The sequence below is a fragment of the Magnolia sinica genome, chromosome 19 (genome assembly GCF_029962835.1).
Source record: "Magnolia sinica isolate HGM2019 chromosome 19, MsV1, whole genome shotgun sequence".
NCBI lineage: Eukaryota > Viridiplantae > Streptophyta > Magnoliopsida > Magnoliales > Magnoliaceae > Magnolia > Magnolia sinica.
The window spans coordinates 59,169,114-59,187,234 of record NC_080591.1 but is presented as its reverse complement, the minus strand read 5'-3'; the positions used below and the strand labels follow the sequence as shown (position 1 = coordinate 59,187,234).

The following is an 18,121-nucleotide window of genomic DNA, read 5'->3' as shown; positions in this document are numbered from 1 at the left end:
GTGTACTGAGTAAACTCTGTGGGGCCCACCGTGATTTATGCATTTTATCCACTCCGTCCATCCATTTTACTATATCCAAAGCTCAAGTGGACCACATCACAATAAACATTGTGAATTTAACTTCTACCATTGAAAAATTCTCAGGGACCACGGAAGTTTTGGATCAATCTGATAAGTGTGTTTTCCCTTCATCCATGTCTGTGTGATCTTTCAAAAAAGTTGGATGACAAATAAAGAACCTAGGAAGTTTCAATGGTGGAAATCATTATTTCCCCTGTTTCATGTGGTGTGGTCCACTTGAAGTTTAAATATGCTTCAATTTTAAGCTCAACGCCTAATATGAGCTGAAAAAACAGATGAATGGCATGGATAAATTACAGACATTCACGGTTGGCTCAACAGAGTTTACTCAGTATCATAAAAGATTTGATTTGGCCGGTAACCTTAATACCAGCCAATTAGTTGGTGTCAAAGCTCCATGGGCCCCTCCATGATGTATGTGTTTTTTTCCATGCTGACACTCCATTTTTTCCTGTTCATTTTAATGCATGAGCCCAAAATATGAGACAAATCCAAATCTTCCTGTGGCCCACACTACAAGAAATAGTGGGGGCGGCCATGGTTGAAACCTTCTCAGGGCTCACCGTAAAGTTTATTTGCCATACAACTTGTTCATAAGGTAGATAAGACCTGCATAATGGGAAATACAAACATCAGCTTAATTCAAAACACCATTGGCCCTACGGAGTTTTTGAAGGTAAGAATTCAATCCCCACCGTTCCTATGGTGCGATGCACTTGAGCTTTATATCTGCCATGCTCATGCCCTAAAATAGGCTAGAAAAATGAATGAGTAGTGTGAATAAAAGACATACATCATGGTGGGGACCACAGGGCTTTGACATCAGCTACCTGGCTGGATCGGAAATGGGCCCCCCTAGCTTTGGGTTTGGTTTGGGCTGATCTTTGTGGCTTGTTGGTTGGATGCGATGTCATGCCCCAAACTCGGAAACCGAGCTCATAAAATTTTCGATCGCCGAATCTGGTACCAACAGCCTTCGTAGTACTTCATTCTCAGCTCCTAGCGTCCTTACACCAAATTCCGATCATAGGATCCTACAAGGAGGATTTTTCAATATAAATTTGTCTCGTAAGAAGCATAACCACAGGTATACTCAAATCACAAGAACAATGTCATCACCACATATGTACTAATATAATCATTTGAGTACAATGCTGAAAGGGAAAAATATATGCATATAATAAAATCATCATAAGGCTCAGCTTTACATTCCTGCTCCCACTCAGCTATGACTATATCCTAGCGTCACCTATACGCATTTATCCTGTATAAGCTTATAGAAAGCTTAGAGGGTGGTGTAAGTGTGTGAGCACTATATGCGTGCTCAAAATATAATATCAGAGTAAACAGAAATACTGGTAAGTCCACGAACCATACAATATCAGAGTAAACAAAAATACTAACAAGTCTACAAATACCATCAACCTCATTTAGAATATACGATGAAAAGACATAGTAAGCCAATGTTATACACTGAGAAAGTAATGTAAATCGGCTATGTAATGTGGAAACATAATGAACCAGATATCGGACATCAAGGATGCAATACAATATGCAATTCGGAAGAGTTACGAATACCATCAGCCTCATTTAGGTCATATAAAATGTAGAAACATAGAAACCCAAAATAACATATGTCGAGGATGTAATGCAATATGCAATATGTGGTGCGAATGAAATGACCAAGCTGCAGTGTGAAGTCGGGATGATAGTACGTGGTATCGCAGGCTATGGGGCCTATCACAAAGGACTTCTATCCAAAACAGTCTCATACCAAATTTGGATAGATAGATTGTGGTAAGTTCTTGACCTCAGGTTTGTCGCGGGCCCCAACCGAAATCCTGGCCTTTGCGAAAGTATACATAACAATTAGTTGCGCACCACCAGCCCGAGTGGATAGTGAATGAATGAATGAATATACAACTCCTGCTCCATAAATCAGTACTGTACATCTCTGGGATCATCACCGGGGTCTAGTACACTCTACGTCACCTGTCACCCCATCAAGCGCCCAACTGGGTAAGTGAAAGAGACCTCACTATCCGCCTGCTAATATCGGGTCGGCTCGTTGATAGCGGACTCATTCCTCAAGCTGGTCAGACTCAGCCTAACATTGCCTACTCCCTTAGGTAGGTATGACCACACCCCCTCCCAACTGACCACGACATAGTGGGAGACGTGACCTACTAGTATTCGGCCCTCATGCGCTCATATATATCCACTTGGTCTCGACGTCGGACCGTGTTCTGGTACCTAGAGGTTTAGGGAATTACACCGAGGAATATCTATGGCACCCCATGTACAAAAAGATTTTCGGTGTCCCATCTGGCCATCCATGATATGCCTATGGAGGCTACAACCCTGATGTCGCTAGGGCGTACGGTAATCACAGCATATAATGTAAGATGCATGAGTCATACAGTCCAATCATGCATCAATCCTACGCATATCGTGAGCTCATGTGGGATAACTTCACCTATCAGGGAGTCTCATAAACCACCGACACTATGACATATGCAATGGTCAATCATATCTCATAACAAACATGCAGATGATGCGTATGGGCATGTATTATGATGCTATGCTGTCACATACTCATAATCGGTATCGATAATAGGCATCGACAATCGACCTCGACAATGTGGACATTTAATCGGCATCGACAATCAACCTCAACAATGTGGACATTTAACCAACATTGCCCCCAAGGAATGGCCCACATAGAGCCTAATATATAGTGGACTTATGACCTCACACAAGGGCTAAATATATAACACCATAGGCCTTACTCAAGAGCTTAATACACATCACGATGGATATTTCACATGGGCCTAACATACATCACAATGAGCTCCATCGCTTGGCCCTCAAATGCATCACAATGGACCTCATCACATAGGCCTCATATACATCACATTGGGCCTTAAATACGGACTAAATACACCTCACAATGGGCCTTAAATACAGGCCGCAAATACATCACAAATAAAAACTTATAACAGCGGAATAATAAAGAAAATGATAGCCAAATTAAATAACAATGCAAGAAAGTAAAACAACCTCAAAATTCAGATCTTGAGAGGTTGATACAAACGTTATTCTAAGGACAACCTTACACCAAAACAGAGTTTATGGTAGGACAACCTTATTTCTAGAAAGGTCTTTGTATCAAGTCTCAAATCGAAGAGGAATACGAAAATAAATATAAACTGAAATGAAATAACTTGTAATTAAAGATGTATTGTTCTAGGGACAGCCATACACCATAAAAATGGCAGGCAACCTTCTGGAACAACTTTCAAATGAAATTGAAAATCAAGCTTATAAAGGAATAGCAGAAAGTAAATTCTAAGCTATTACAACATTCTCACAAAGCTTGAAATAATTACAACATTCACCACCATACATACATCCCACAAAAAGAATAAAAATTAGAAGAGTAAAACAATCAACCACAACACAAGGGTTTATAGTGGTTCGCCTGTGTGTTCACCAACTGTTATACAACAGCCACACAAAAAGCTACTCCACTCCTAATATCCTCACACAGGGGATATTAGCGTTCACTAAAGATAGGTTTTCCCAGGTTCACCCAAAACCCTTACAATTGTGTCTTTGTATGTGGGCTTACACAATTAAAAAACCCCACTTCTGAGTTTTCCTGGCTTTCCTCAGATAACCAAAATAACAAGATTTTTCTGGCAAATCTTGAAAGAAACCAAAATAATAGAAAGGAATTTACAATATGTAAAATACCTGAATATCTTCTTCGTTGTAGCAGCCCGGTAGAACCAAATCAAAGTAGATGATTGAATGTCCAAGTTCAATGTCCAGTACTTGATTACAATGGTTCTAATTCTAATAGATTTTAAATTAAACCAAACAGGGCTTGCCTTAATTGATTTTGATTCCAAAGAAAGGGAATAACAATTCCTCTTTTCAAATCAGATTGAAAATAAGAAACAAAATCAATTAAAATAAAGCTAAGGAAAGAAGATATTAAATAAGCACACTTAGCTTAGATGGAGCACAATATTTCTCAGAAGTTCGACGAGGATTGACTTGAATACTTTAATTAAATCGATGATTTCTTCCGAGATTCGTGCTCTATTTATAGGTGAGAAGATCAAGTCTTCGATCGTCTAGAGTGCTCTTCGACTAGTCGAAGCCGTAACATATATTTGAAAAATCCGGCGGGATATACTTTGACCGTTCTACGATCGGTCGTAGCCCTCCTACGATCGTCGTACGTCACCTACGATCGGTCGTAGGTTTCCTTCGATCGGGTCGTAGGTCCTGCAAAGGTTCGCTCGACTTCGAGTCGTAGATTCTACGACCGTCGAAGATGCGTAAACACTGCTCCTACGATCGGTCGAATGCATTCCGTGACTAGTCGAAGGCTAAGATTTTATCCGGAATTTGTAACAAACTTACGATTGATCGAGGAATTTCTTAGATCGGTCGAAGCAAGTCTAGACTAGTCGGCAGACCTAAGACTGGTCGAAGAAGACCAATCACATGTAAAATAACATTCGACTTATGTATCCGAAATGACCTACTTCTAAGGTCATCCTATGGTCAAACAAACCTCAATCATGAAGTATGGACATTGAAACAAGAGACCATGAAGAATGAGCCTTGAAGTCTTGATGTAGACTAAACCTTGAAGTAGCTCAATCATGAAAGTGGCTTGAGTTTCAGCTTGAGTCTTGAAATTCAACTTGACTTTCAACTTGAGTCTTGAGTTCAGCTTGAGTCTTGCCTTGTACTTTCTTTTTCTTTTCAGCTTGAGTCTTGTGAGCAGTTCTTGCATTCAAGAGTCTTGTCTTGTGATCAGTTCTTTCATTCAAGATCCTGAGTCTTGTACTTGAGAGCTTTGCTTGATGTGAGCTTAGTTTGTTCATGAAGTCATGAATGTTGATCCTTGAGAGAGCTTCACTTAAGCAGGTTATATAAAACATAACAGAGATTTTGTCACCACAAATTTGACAACTTACAGGGATATAAACTATAGCACTTACAAATAGGCATAGCTAGGCTGAGTTTGACCAGCTCGTGAATGGGTCCGATATCGATGTGCCGAGTAGATATTGGCTAACTACTGGCCAGGCAGATAATCAGAATTGGCCTCAACAATCGGCCTCGACAGTTGGAATCGGCCTCTCGACAATCGGTCTCAACAATCGGAATTGACCTCGATAAATAATCGGCCTCGACATTCGGAATTGACCTCGATAATCGGCCTCAATAATCGGAATCGGGCTCGACAATCGGCCTCGATAATCAGAATCAACCTCGACAATCAAAATCGGTCTCAACAATCAGAATCGGCTTCGACAATTGGAATTGGCCTCGATAATCGGCCTCAACAATTGGAATCGGCCTCAATAAGCGGAATTGACCTTAATAATCGAAATCGGCCTTGATAATCGGAATCAGCATCATAATCGGCATCGACAGTCGGCCTCGATAATCGGCCTAATAAAGGGCCTAAGGGAAGGTCACAATGTGGACGTTTAACCATCATTACCCATCAATGTAGACCTTTAACCAACATTGCTCCCAAGGAGTGGCCCACATAGGGCCAAACATATAGTGGGCCCATGGACTCACACAATGGCCTAACACACATCGTGATGGGTCATATCCATGGGCCTCTTATACATCAGGTGGGCCACATCATATGGACCACATATACATCACAATGGGCCTCTGGCATGGGCCTACTATAAATCAAAAAGGGCCACATCCCATGGTCTCAAATATATCACAATGGGCCTCTACCCATTGGCTCCAAATACATCACAATGGGCCTTAACCCATGGGCCCCAAATACATCACAATGGACCTCAACAAGGGTCTCATATATCACATTGGACTTTATCACATGGGCCCCAAGTACATCACATCGGGCCTCACCAAATAGGCCCCAAGTACATCACATCGGCCCTCACCAAATGGGCCGCAAATACCTCACATCTGCCTCACCAAATGGTTCCCAAATACATCACATCGGGCCTCACCAAATGGGCCCCGAATACATTAAATAGGCCATATCAAATGAGCCACTCCAGCTACACCATTCATCCATCTATAGAGATCATTTTAGAGCATTACCCAGACAAATAAATCATATCAAAAGATCATCTGGACCATACCCCAAATAACAGTGGTGTTAGTGATTCCCACTGTTAAAGTTAAGAGGGCCCACCATAGTATTTATTTCCCATCCAGTCTGTTCATAAAGTCGTAAGGACCTAAACAAAGAGAAAAAAAATGAATATCATATGGGTTCAAAACTTCTATAACCAAAGGGTTTTAATGGTAGACGTTCAATTCCACTGTTTTCTACAGTGTGGTCCGCACGATACTTAAATTTGTCTTATTTTTCTTCCTAAGCCTTATGACTGGCTCACCAAATGGATGGACAATTTGGATGAACCACACCCATCATCGGTACGTCCCACCCGTCCAACATGCTGGACGTTGTGGCAAAACCCATACGTTACGGTGGTCCCACATAAATGGATGGACGGTGCAGATATGGTCCACCTAACGGGCTGGTAACCTCAAAGCAGGTGGGTCCACAGAACTTGGTGATATCACTGCCTGCTCCCACCGTCTAAATGGATGGTTGGGATGAAACACATATATAGTGGGGTCCATGAATGGGTGGCGTCACTTCCTGCTCCCACCGTCCAAATCTCTGGACAGTAGACCTCAGTTATTACTTGGATCTACAAACATAATACCATTTAATGGCTGATTTAATCATGTTTGTGATGCAGAGTGTACTTACGAGCTTAGATTGAAAAAGGATGATAAAGCATAGATTTAACGGTCTGAAGTCACCAAGGCAAGCGACGGACCCCAGGAGACCAAGATCGATGGATGTGCACACTAGGGATTCAAGAAAATTAAGAAACTGAAGCTCAAGTGGCCCGAAAGACATCCAGAATGCAAGATCACAGGGTTCCCACCATCCGTTCAGCTCAAAAATTCATACATCGCCCGAGGACCATAAATTAACCGTACACGTAAAATTTCATCCATTGGATCGCTGTAGAAGTGGCCCAACGTACAGATCAGCCCACAATTTACTGATCTGGGGCCCACCTGATCTCTGGATACACCTCATCTTCGGTCTCAACGCCTTAAGTCATGTGAAGAATCAGATGGATGGAGGAGATTGTGTACATAAACCATGATGGACCCCACGTATGCATTGCATGTGTACAGTGTGCACGTGCACCAGCCGTGCACCCGTGCACTCAAAGTCGGTCAGCAGGCGCTGACCGACAAAAACTCAACGTCTTCAAAAACGCAACAGCGTTAACGCTGTCCGTCGGTGCGTTTGCTTAGTGGGCCCCACTCATCATGTAATTAGATGATCCCTGCTGTCCATTAAGATTGCAAAGGCCTTATTGCCAGTGCCTAGGTGACAGAATTTTAGGAGATAGCGTATATCAGATTTCAACCGTCAAAACGCAAGATGAACGGTGTAATGCCAAATCTTGTGGGCCACAACGAAATCAACCCGTTCTCACCCTTCCCCAACGGTTTTTCGAAAGGATGCCAATGGACGGATCGGATTTTTCATTATACCTTGGTCATGGGCCCACCGTCTTTCACAGCAAAGACGCGGAAGCTCTGTTGCGCAACAGAGCTTGCGATTCTTCCTTGTGGGCCACTATCACGAGCTGTCTCTCCGATCCAGACCGTCCATCATAAGTCCAGGCTTCCTATAATCCAAGCCTAGGTGACATAATTTCAAAAAGACAGCGATAATGGCATCCCAACCATTCCAACACTTGTTGAACGGTTGTAATATTGATCAGGTAGGCCGCATCAACGGACAGTAAAAATGATTCCTTCCTGACCGAAATTTCGAGAGTAATTTGGTGGACGGCATGGATTTTTCAAAAGACAGCCTCAGTGGGCCCCACCGAGAGCTCAGTGCAGTTCCTGTGCGCAAGATACGCACGTCCAAAATTTTCGGACGTTCTGGACAGTGGTGGCCCATCTCTGCCGATCTATTTGTTGATCCAGACCATTCAAGTTGCAGATCCTGGGGTCTAAACTCCTCCTAGGTGGTCGGATCGACCGGACTGGTTTCACTTTCATCGTGCATTCGATCCAAACACAAGTCCCCTTTTGCGCTTCTTTTGTTGCGCACGCTGCTACAGCGCCGGGCTGCGTAAAGAGGAGTGCGTAACTCCCTCTCCAGGGGGCTGGATGACTATAAGAAACAAGCTTTCGACACAGGGTAGGGGAGTCAAGGTGGAGGCCGTGGGAGTACAGGGAAGGTGTGGGACATGCGCACCAGGAGGAAGCTGGTTTCTTTCTTTCCTAGTTCTTTTCTTTTCCTTGTTATTTTTTATTTTGTTGTTTTATTCAGCCCATTTATGTGTGGCTAAACCTCTTAGCTAGGGCTAAGAGGTGAAGCTTGTAGCGAGATGTGAGATATTATTTCCTGCTTTTCATTTAAATTCATGAACTGAAGTTGATTTGTATTGATTATTAAAGGAATATTTTCTCAGTCTTTAATGGTCTGTTGTGACTGAAATTACAATGGGTTTGCAATGGCTTTGAATATTTCCTTTTCTCTTTTAATGTTTATGACGTCAGGAGGCCCTGTTGTTCACCATCGTCTCCTGGGCATGGTTGGATGATAGTACCCTTCCTAACTTTCATGCACTATTGATTGGTTGGTAATTAGTTTAATCTTGTTGTTTGCTTTGTCGCCTGGGCATGGTTAGATGATGGAATCCATTCTAATTCATATACCTTTCATCTTTTGAAAACCAGATCAAGTAAGTTCAACTTAATTCCATAATCCTTGATGCAAGCATAAGATCTCTCTGATCTTTACAAGTGGATCCTCTGAATCCCTAGTTTTCCTTCCTTGAATTGTTTAAAGTTTTAGATAATTATTCCACAATTATTCTGAAATTCTATTTGATTTAGATTGCATCTTAGGCTAGTTCTATTTCTATCTAGTTTCAGGAAACGTACAAGTTTCAGTCCCTGTGGATTCGACCTAGGTCTTACCGAGTTTATTACTACATCACAACCGTATACTTGGGGAGTGAACATGGGACCCCACCATCCTTAATGGATACTTTATATAGGGTGGGGCCCACAAAGCACGACCACCAGTCAATCCATGATCAGGTGGGTCTCACTTAGGGCAAAAAAAAAAGGCCTACAAAGACCTCTGTTGAAAACGAGGTATCTTTCACCCAGCCTACCACTTGAGCTATGGATCAGGGTACTCCAGTGGGTGGGATTCCTATTGTCCTAACAGTGGATGGTATGGATCATCACCTACAATATGGTGGGCCACACCTTTTGATGGATGGAGTAGATATAACACATATTAGTGGGGCTCACTCCATCATAAGGGGAGGAGAGAGAGAGAGAGAGAGAGAGAGAGAGAGAGAGAGAGAAACATGAAGGGGAGGGACCCCGCCACTAATGGGCCCTTCCTTATACAATGCATACATTAAGTGGGTCCCACAACAAGTGGGCCGTAGAACAAGATTCAACGGTCGATCACCAACCTCAATATCCCTTCTTCCTTCTTCCATCACCGCGTTCTATAGCTCTAAGGAATGTGATCCAACGGTTGAGATGAGGCTTGGAGGTTGGAGATGTGAGGTAGGAAGGTGGGCCACATTACGTTCTCATCTCCTTAGAAGCCATGGACGTCCACTCTCCCTTAGTTGCTTGGGGGAGAGAGAGAGAGAGAGAGAGAGAGAGAGAGAGGAGTGATGGATGAAAAGAGGTGGATGGAGTGGGTGTTGTAAGAAATGGGGATGGGAAGGCATGGGTTGGGTTAAAATTTATGTAAAGGAGGTATGGGTGAGAGAGAGAGAGTTAACTTGTAAGGGGGTGAGGTGGCATGGGATATGGGTGATGTACTTGAGATAAAGTGTGTACTTGATTGATTGATTGATGGGACATGTTGTAGAGATTTTCTTAGAATTTGCAACATGCCATGTTTCTTCCGAATGAACGTGTGCCCACATCTTCTGACCCGGGTATTACCTCGGCGTCCGAAATGTGGCATCGGAACCACGGCTACGGCACGGTTGCAAAGATACAATCTCAAGTCGAGTCGACTCCGATATGCAGGACTTGACTCAGGATCACGCACAAATGCTGATAACAGATTGCAGGTCACCGAAAATCGACCGGGAGGACCGCGGAAGCTTACGGAACGGTACAGACTAGGATACGAGCCTTACATGCGGGCCTGAGGGTCATGCATGGCCTGGTGTGACTAGTTTGGCATTGGTGACTGAGATTCGGAGTTCCTAGCTTGAGCCTGACTTGGGTCATGCAGGGCATGGACCTTAATTCATGGGCTAGACTTGGATATGATATAGGCTAGCCCATTTTAGATGCCAGTACATGGGCCTCTCAAACCATGGTTTTAATTTTTAAGACTTGGATGAGCCTGATGAGATTCGTCCGAGTCAGCTCGAACTTTGTTTGACTTGATCCGGTAAGCCAGGCCTGGTCCAAGTCCGATTCCGGTTGTGTAGGAAATGACAAGGGTTAATGGTTCATGGGGTGCTGGACTTGGACAAGCTATAGGTTAGCCCATTTGCGACGCTAGCTTATGGGATAGGCTTGACCAATGGTTTAAGATTTGGCCGAGTCTGATGCAACTTGTTAGAGTCAACTCAAATTTAGTCAAATGTGATCTAACTCTATGGATTTCTTAAAGGGAGGCCTCCATGTACTATGTGGTTTTGTGCTGCTTGCCGAGTCGAATCTAGGGTCTGGTCAACCCATCGATTTAAGATTAACAGTAGTATATTGAATGGATGCCTTTAATCTATGTAGAGACAAGGGACATTGATTGATTGATAATCATACTCGATCAATTGAACCTCTCTAAAATTAGATAGATTGTTCTTTGGACGTTTTGGACTATGCTTGATCGATCGAACCATCAAGTCGATCAATCGATAGTAATTCAAAAAATATCCCAAATTCTCTGAAATGTTTTTGTTATGTTCAATTGATCAAACATGCATCCTTGATCAATAGGGGATTGCTCGATCAATGTCGATCGATCGACGGTGAACACGAAATTGCATAAGTGCGCGATTTATTTTTAATTTCGATTGTGATAGAGTATATATAAGGTGTAATCCGAATTAGAGTATTTTAAGTGAATGTTAAGATGTTCATGAGGTTATATAGAGCAAAAAGTAGGATTTTGGGTGATTCAAAGGGAGTTCTCATCGTTGTAAGTTCTATATCTTGTAATATCGTTTTCTAGTGGATTGCCTCTCGCTTTGTACCATAGTTTTTGCTTGAGAGTGCTTTTCCACATAAAATTTGTGTATTCTTAGCATGATTTTGTTTGCGTTTGATTGTCTTAGTTGATTGTATTCGAATTTTCTTCCACAACTTGCTATTGCTGCTCGTTGACGAGAACATCTAATACATTTCTATCACACTAGATTCACCAAACCTACCACCGCATGTACTGAAATGATTATTGAACCCTAATTCAGGTCTTTTGGGCCATTTACACAAGTACATAGCTAAAGGGCTAGACCTGAACATGCTTCACCGAGCCATTTACTGCACTGGTCCATAGGCCAGACTTGATCGAGCTCATGACGTCAACGTTGAAACATAGGTTGTATGCCATTGAGCTATGGGTTCAAACCCATTGAGTTAGTTCATAAATAGGGTTCTCCTATCACGAATGTTCCCTATACCGAAAATACGGCAAGGGCAAGTGGGAATGGGCAGTGACTCCATCAATGCCCGTTCTTTAATCGAGCTGCATTCCTAGGCATGAGCCCAACCATACACTAATCAGACCAGGAATTTAGCCCAGATTTGGCCCAATAGGTATATAAAAAGCTCAGCCCAAATCAAAGTTTCAAAGCCCACAAAAGTAGGCCAGGCCCAAAACAGCTTGGACACTATGGGTTGTTGGTACTATTTCTTTCACCTCTTTCATGCACGCCAGGCCCAAAACAGCTTGGACAATATGAGCTATTAGAACTTTTTTTTTCCCTTGTGTTTTGCGTGTGTGCACACCTTCCAGATCAACAGGCAAAGCCATTGATGAATACTTGGTAAGATTATAATGGTATTTTTGGAATAGGTTATATAACATTTTATGAGGATTCAATGTCTTAGTACCCAATATTCTCCTTATTCTGATTAGTATTTTCTCTTATTATATTTATAATACAATCACAATTTGTTTAAAACAGAATACAAAAAGAAAGAAAAAGAAAAAGAAAAAAACCATCTTCCCCTAGATTCAACACTAAACAAGATATATCTAGAGCTTTTAAAGAAAAATATCAAGCAGTTCTATTTTATGTCGGAATCTTCTTCAATGTAACTACTAATGTAATCTTAGTAGTTACTGAGGTAAGATGAACCCTCACCTAACAATAGGGGCCTATTTTGTCTCTGTTGGTGAATCCCAACTTCCATATATAAGTCTCTAATTGCATGCATTTCTACGACAACATCTCTCATCTTCATTCGTTCCTTTGGCGATTCTGCAGAACACGATACACCAACGCTGACAAATGAAACCAAGCAATCATGCATTCTATTTCTCAAACTGTTATGATTTTCATTGTCTTGAATAGCTTCAGCATCTTCTAAGAGAAGTGTTGGATCTATAATCTCCATTACTTGTTCTGGAAAAGCCGACTTTGCAAATTGATGAAGGCTTTGATTGTCCTTAAACATGTCATCAGTTGGTCATTTTCCAGTGATCATCTCGAGTAGAAGGATCCCATAACTGTATACATCTCCATGTGTGGATGCCTTGCTGTCCATCCCATACTCTACGATTTACAAATATCACATATTTGAATGTTAGGCATCTATTTAAAGAAAGATAAAAATAGTGGTTCAATATTGAGAGGGAGAAAGGAAATATTTCATTTAAATAATTAACATTTCCGCCTTTTCCAAAGTTTAGAATATCTGAGAATAAGGAATTCTACTAAACATATTTCTTCAATCTTTGTATTATGAGTGTATGGTTTATCATAACAAATAGTCCTAAGAAAATATCCTATAAATAGATTTAAAAAATCTACTGTTTTTACACACATACACAAACAGTGTATCACGGATGGAGAAATAATCTAGTAACAATTGTTGCTACCTCATTACTGTGTGAATCCATGTGGGGTCCAATATCTACCCAACATTTAACCATCGTGTACCCTTGGATACAAGAGGGTCTACCAAGAATTGTTGAGGCCCATCAAATCACCTTGACCAGATGATCACTACCATTCACAAAAGCGCATGCTGTCAATCACATGCTCACCCACGCACATATACACCTTTACATGCGTATTATGGAACCAAAATCCGAACAATCCATGTGATGCGGCACCCCATGAAACCCCTAAGGACCAATTTTCACCCTAATTCAAAACTTTGGTGGGCCATAGCAAAGAGAGATGTAAATCAAGAGAGGAAACTGTTTTCTTTTGCCATGGCCCACCAAAAGTTTGGATTAGGGTAAAAGTTGCACGCTAGGAGTTTCATGGGGTGTTACATCACATGGACCGTTTAGATTTTGGGCTCACATCAAGCACACAAAGAGAAATTTAACAAGATAATCATGATTGTACAAACATATTCAATCATAAAGCAATTTGAATTGAAGTGGGGAAAAAAATACGGCACAAAGAAATAATGCGCTATAAAAAAACGAAGTTATAAGAGATGAAATCTTAGCAATCAAACCTCCATGAAAAAAATGCTCAAACCTTTTTTCTTAAAAATCCTCTCAAACCCTTAAGCATGTTTAGAGAACCCTAATGTATACCCTAATCCCAATTACACCCTATATATATACTATTGCAACTGAAATAGAAAACAAATGACACACTTAAGCAATTCTGCGCATCTCTTTGATGGGACCTTTGATGACATCGACAACCATCAATCACCAGTTGATGACATCAAAGAACCCTTAATACCATCGAGTAGCAACCTCTAAAACTATCCAATAATCAACAAGAATTTTTCTAAAATTTTCCAATAAGATCCGGCATATGTTATTGGCATCAACAAACTCTATTACAAACAAATTTAAGACATTAGATAACCACACACACACACACACTAATGTATGTAAAAATATCAATCGATTAATTAGGTTATTTTATGCATATTGTTGTGAACAAGCTTCACCATAATATTATTATATGGAAATTACCAATCATTTTGCAAGATGAATGAATTAAAAAAATGGATTGAAAACCTTACCTGGAGGAATATACCCAATCGATCCCTTAATCCCAGATGTGGTAGTTTGATTTTGGGAGAAACCTTCTGCAGCTTCAGAGAGGAACCTTGTTAAACCAAAGTCACCCACGTGGGCAACCATATCATCATCGAGAAGAACATTGCTTGGTTTTAGGTCTCGATGAACAATTGGTATTTTGGAATGATGATGAAGATAATCTAATGCTGAAGCCACATCAATGGCTATATTTAGCCTCTGGGTAAGATTCAAACTCCTCAGTTGAGGTTGTTCATCTACATTTGGATGCAACCACTTCTCCAGACTACCATTAGGCATGTACTCAAACACTAGAGCTTTGAAATCATTGCCATTAAAATCAATGCTCGAGCAAACCGTTAAGATCTTGACAAGATTTCGATGCCGGATGTTTCTTAATGCTTCGCATTCAGCTGCAAAACTCTTAAAAGCTCCTTGTTGTAGGAGGTTGAGTACCTTCACTGCAACAAGTGTTTCAAAGCATTCTAGAAGTCCTTTATATACAGAACCGAAACTTCCCACACCAATTAAATTAGCTGAAGAAAACCCATCTGTTGCTTGAAGGAGATCTGCATAAGAAACTTGTAACCACTGATTCTCTGTGGAAGATGGAGAAGAAGCTTTCTTTGGAGAATTTCTTCTCCAATAAAGAGCTGCAATGATACACGACAGGAGAAACGAAGATAAAACCACAGTAATGACTGTGACTTTTACTCTGTGAGTAAGAGCCTTTCCTCTTTTCTTAGAAGCTTGCTTAGGGCACCCTGGCAATTGTAGTTCTGGTATACCTCCACAGAGTTTGCTGTTTCCAACAAATGAAATTGCGCTGGCATTTCTAAAGATTCCTCCTTTGGGAACTTCACCCTCGAAATTATTAAATGACAAATTCAAATACTGTAAGAAATGAAATTCTTCGAAATACTTTGGAATCTGCCCGGACAAGTTATTGCCCGAAAGATCTAACTCTTTGATACCTTTTAAATTCTTTAGAGACTCTGGAATGGTTCCTTGAAACAAGTTGCCATGCATATAAAGCAACTCCATGCTTTGACACTTTCCTAACGTATCTGGAATTTCACCTGATAGTTTGTTCTCTGAGACGTCCATTCCCCGAATATTTTCCAAGTTATCAACTTCCAGCAGGAGAGACCCAGTAAATGAATTACGAGACAGGTTGATTTCAATCGCACCGACTTGTTTGAGTATGGTACCATTGAGTTTATTTTGAGAAATGAAAAATTCTTCCATAAATCCCCAATTTCCAAAACTTGATGGTATGCTTCCATGGAAATCATTTCCATTCAACCGGAGAACAATTAATCGAGTGATGTTGCCAATTGAAGGTGGGATTTGCCCTGAAAATTTATTTCGACGGAGACTCAAGCCTTGCAACTTGTTAAGCTTCCCAATAGCATCTGGAAGAGTACCCTTCATGGAATTCCCTCCCAGATGCAGAACATACAAGTTGATGAGATTGTCAATTTCCTTGGGAATGATTCCAAATATCTTGTTTTCTCCTAAATTCAGAATATTTAGCTGTGTCGAGAGATTAGCAATGGAGCCAGGCAACTCACCAGAGAGATTATTAAAATAAGTAGATATGCCTTTTAAATTGGTGCAGTTGGTCAGTGAAGTGAGGAAGCTCAGGTCATCACCTTCCCTGCTTCCAAGCTGATTTATCTCGATATTGAGAATGTAGAGACGCAAAAGACTTCCTAGATTCAAAGGGACATGTCCACTAAAACTGTTGGAGCTAAAATCAACTAATTCGAGACTTGAAGCATTGGACAATGAAATTGGCAGCGTTCCAGTGAATTGGTTTACACCTACAGAAATCTGTTGCAGGTGTGGAAACAAAAGTCCTAGGTTGGGGGGAATGCTTCCATGTAGCCGGTTAGCTACCACGTTAAACACTTGGATGGATGAGAGATTATAAATTGATGGTGGAATCGTACCTGATAACTGATTTGCACCTATTCCAAAAATGATAATGCCTGCCAATTGACCAAGCTGGTTTGGAATTTGCCCGTCAAAATTGTTAGATGTTAGACGAAGAGTCGTGAGAGACGAAAGGTTCCCCAACGAAGGTGGGATGCTTCCTCTCATATCATTGAAAGCGACAGAAAGGAAAATGAGCTTTGACAAAGAACCAAGCTCAGCGGGAAGTTCTCCGACGAGCTGATTCCGCGTGAGGCTAATGGCTAAGAGTTCTGAGCAGTGGCTCAGATTGGATGGAATTTCTCCTTGGAGTGAATTTTCATCCAGGTCGAGAATCTGAAGCCGGAACAAACGGCCGATCTCTCGAGGGATTTCGCCTTGGAATTTGTTGCTCGAGAGATTGACTGTTCTCAGGAAAGAGAGATTTCCAATGTGAGGTGATAAGTGGCCCACCAAGCTGTGGCCCGTTAGGTTCAAGCTTGTGACCCTTTGATGATGGCGCCGACTGCACGTAACTCCCTTCCATTTGCAGAAATGGAGAGAATCGTTCCATGAACTCAAGATTCCGAGAGGATCTTCGGAAATACCATATTTGAATGCGAGCAATGCGAGTCGATCTGTCTCATTTTTCAATGTAAATACCGAGGGTGAGCAGGGGTTGATGGACGAGAGAAAGATTGCATGGAAGAGGATAAATGACCATAATATCCTGCGATTGGAACGTGGGAATTCCATTATGTGGATAGGAAATGCGATGATGAAGAAGAAAAAACAGGGATGCAGTGATGAGTTGTACTCACCTACAATATTTGTAGCTCTTGTAGATCATATGGAGTGGGAATCCTCTGTTTCCTGGAGTCTGGAAATCCTGACTAAAACAGTTAACGGTCAAATATGCAGCGTGTAAACTGTATAAAATGCAGCGGATAGGATTGTCTCGGAAACGGATTGGCTACTATCCCTGCCACCAGCCAATGGCCAGTGGTCGGTGCTCTGTGGGCCCCACCATAATGTATGTATTTCATCCATGCCGTCCAACTATTTTTAAATATCATTTTATGGTAAGAGACCAAAAATGAGCTATATAAAAATCGCAAGTGGACCACATTACAAAAACAAATGTTGAATGAGCGTTGACCATTAAAAATATTTTTGGGACCATAACTTTTTGGATGAAGCTGATTTTTGTTTTTTCGCTTTATCTGAGCCTGTATGACCTAATCAACAGATTGGATGTCAAATAAACAGTACAATGGGCCTTAGGAGGATTTTAATGGTGGATATCCAATTACTATTATTTCCATGTGGTGTGGTCCACCTGAGATTTATATCCCTCTCATTTTTGGTATCAAGACTCAAAAGTATCTGCAAAAATTGATGAACAGAATGTATGAAACACATACATCATGTTGGGGCCACACAGCACCTACCATGAGCACGGACGGAGTAGCCAATCCGTTTCCGCTATACACGGGACGCTAAGCTCCTGCGAAATGATTCTGGATGGGGCCCACTGCAATGTTTGTGATAAATCCAACCTGTTCATCCGTTTTTAGATATCATTTTAGGACATTATACCAAAACTAAGGTGTATACAAAACTCAAATGGGCCACACGAGAGGAAACAATGGGGATTTAGTGACCACCGTTGAAATAATTATATAGCCACAAAAGTTTTGTATGGGTCTAATTTTTTGGTGTTTTCACTTCATCCCATTAAAAATGACCTTATAAACGGTTTGGATAGCATATAAACATCAAGACGCCTAGGATTTCAACAGTAGGAATTTCTTTCTCCAC

The 18,121-nt window shown here is 41.3% G+C and overlaps 1 protein-coding gene across 1 annotated transcript; it reads right to left on the bottom strand.

Moving 5' to 3' along the window:
- Positions 1-14,291: 14,291 nt before the first annotated feature.
- On the bottom strand, positions 14,292-17,080 carry LOC131235551 (probable LRR receptor-like serine/threonine-protein kinase At3g47570). The gene has a single exon (XM_058232753.1). It carries the CDS (start codon positions 17,054-17,056, stop codon positions 14,342-14,344), a length of 2,715 nt encoding a protein of 904 aa, XP_058088736.1. The 5' UTR covers positions 17,057-17,080; the 3' UTR covers positions 14,292-14,341.
- Between the last annotated feature and the right edge of the window lie 1,041 nt (positions 17,081-18,121).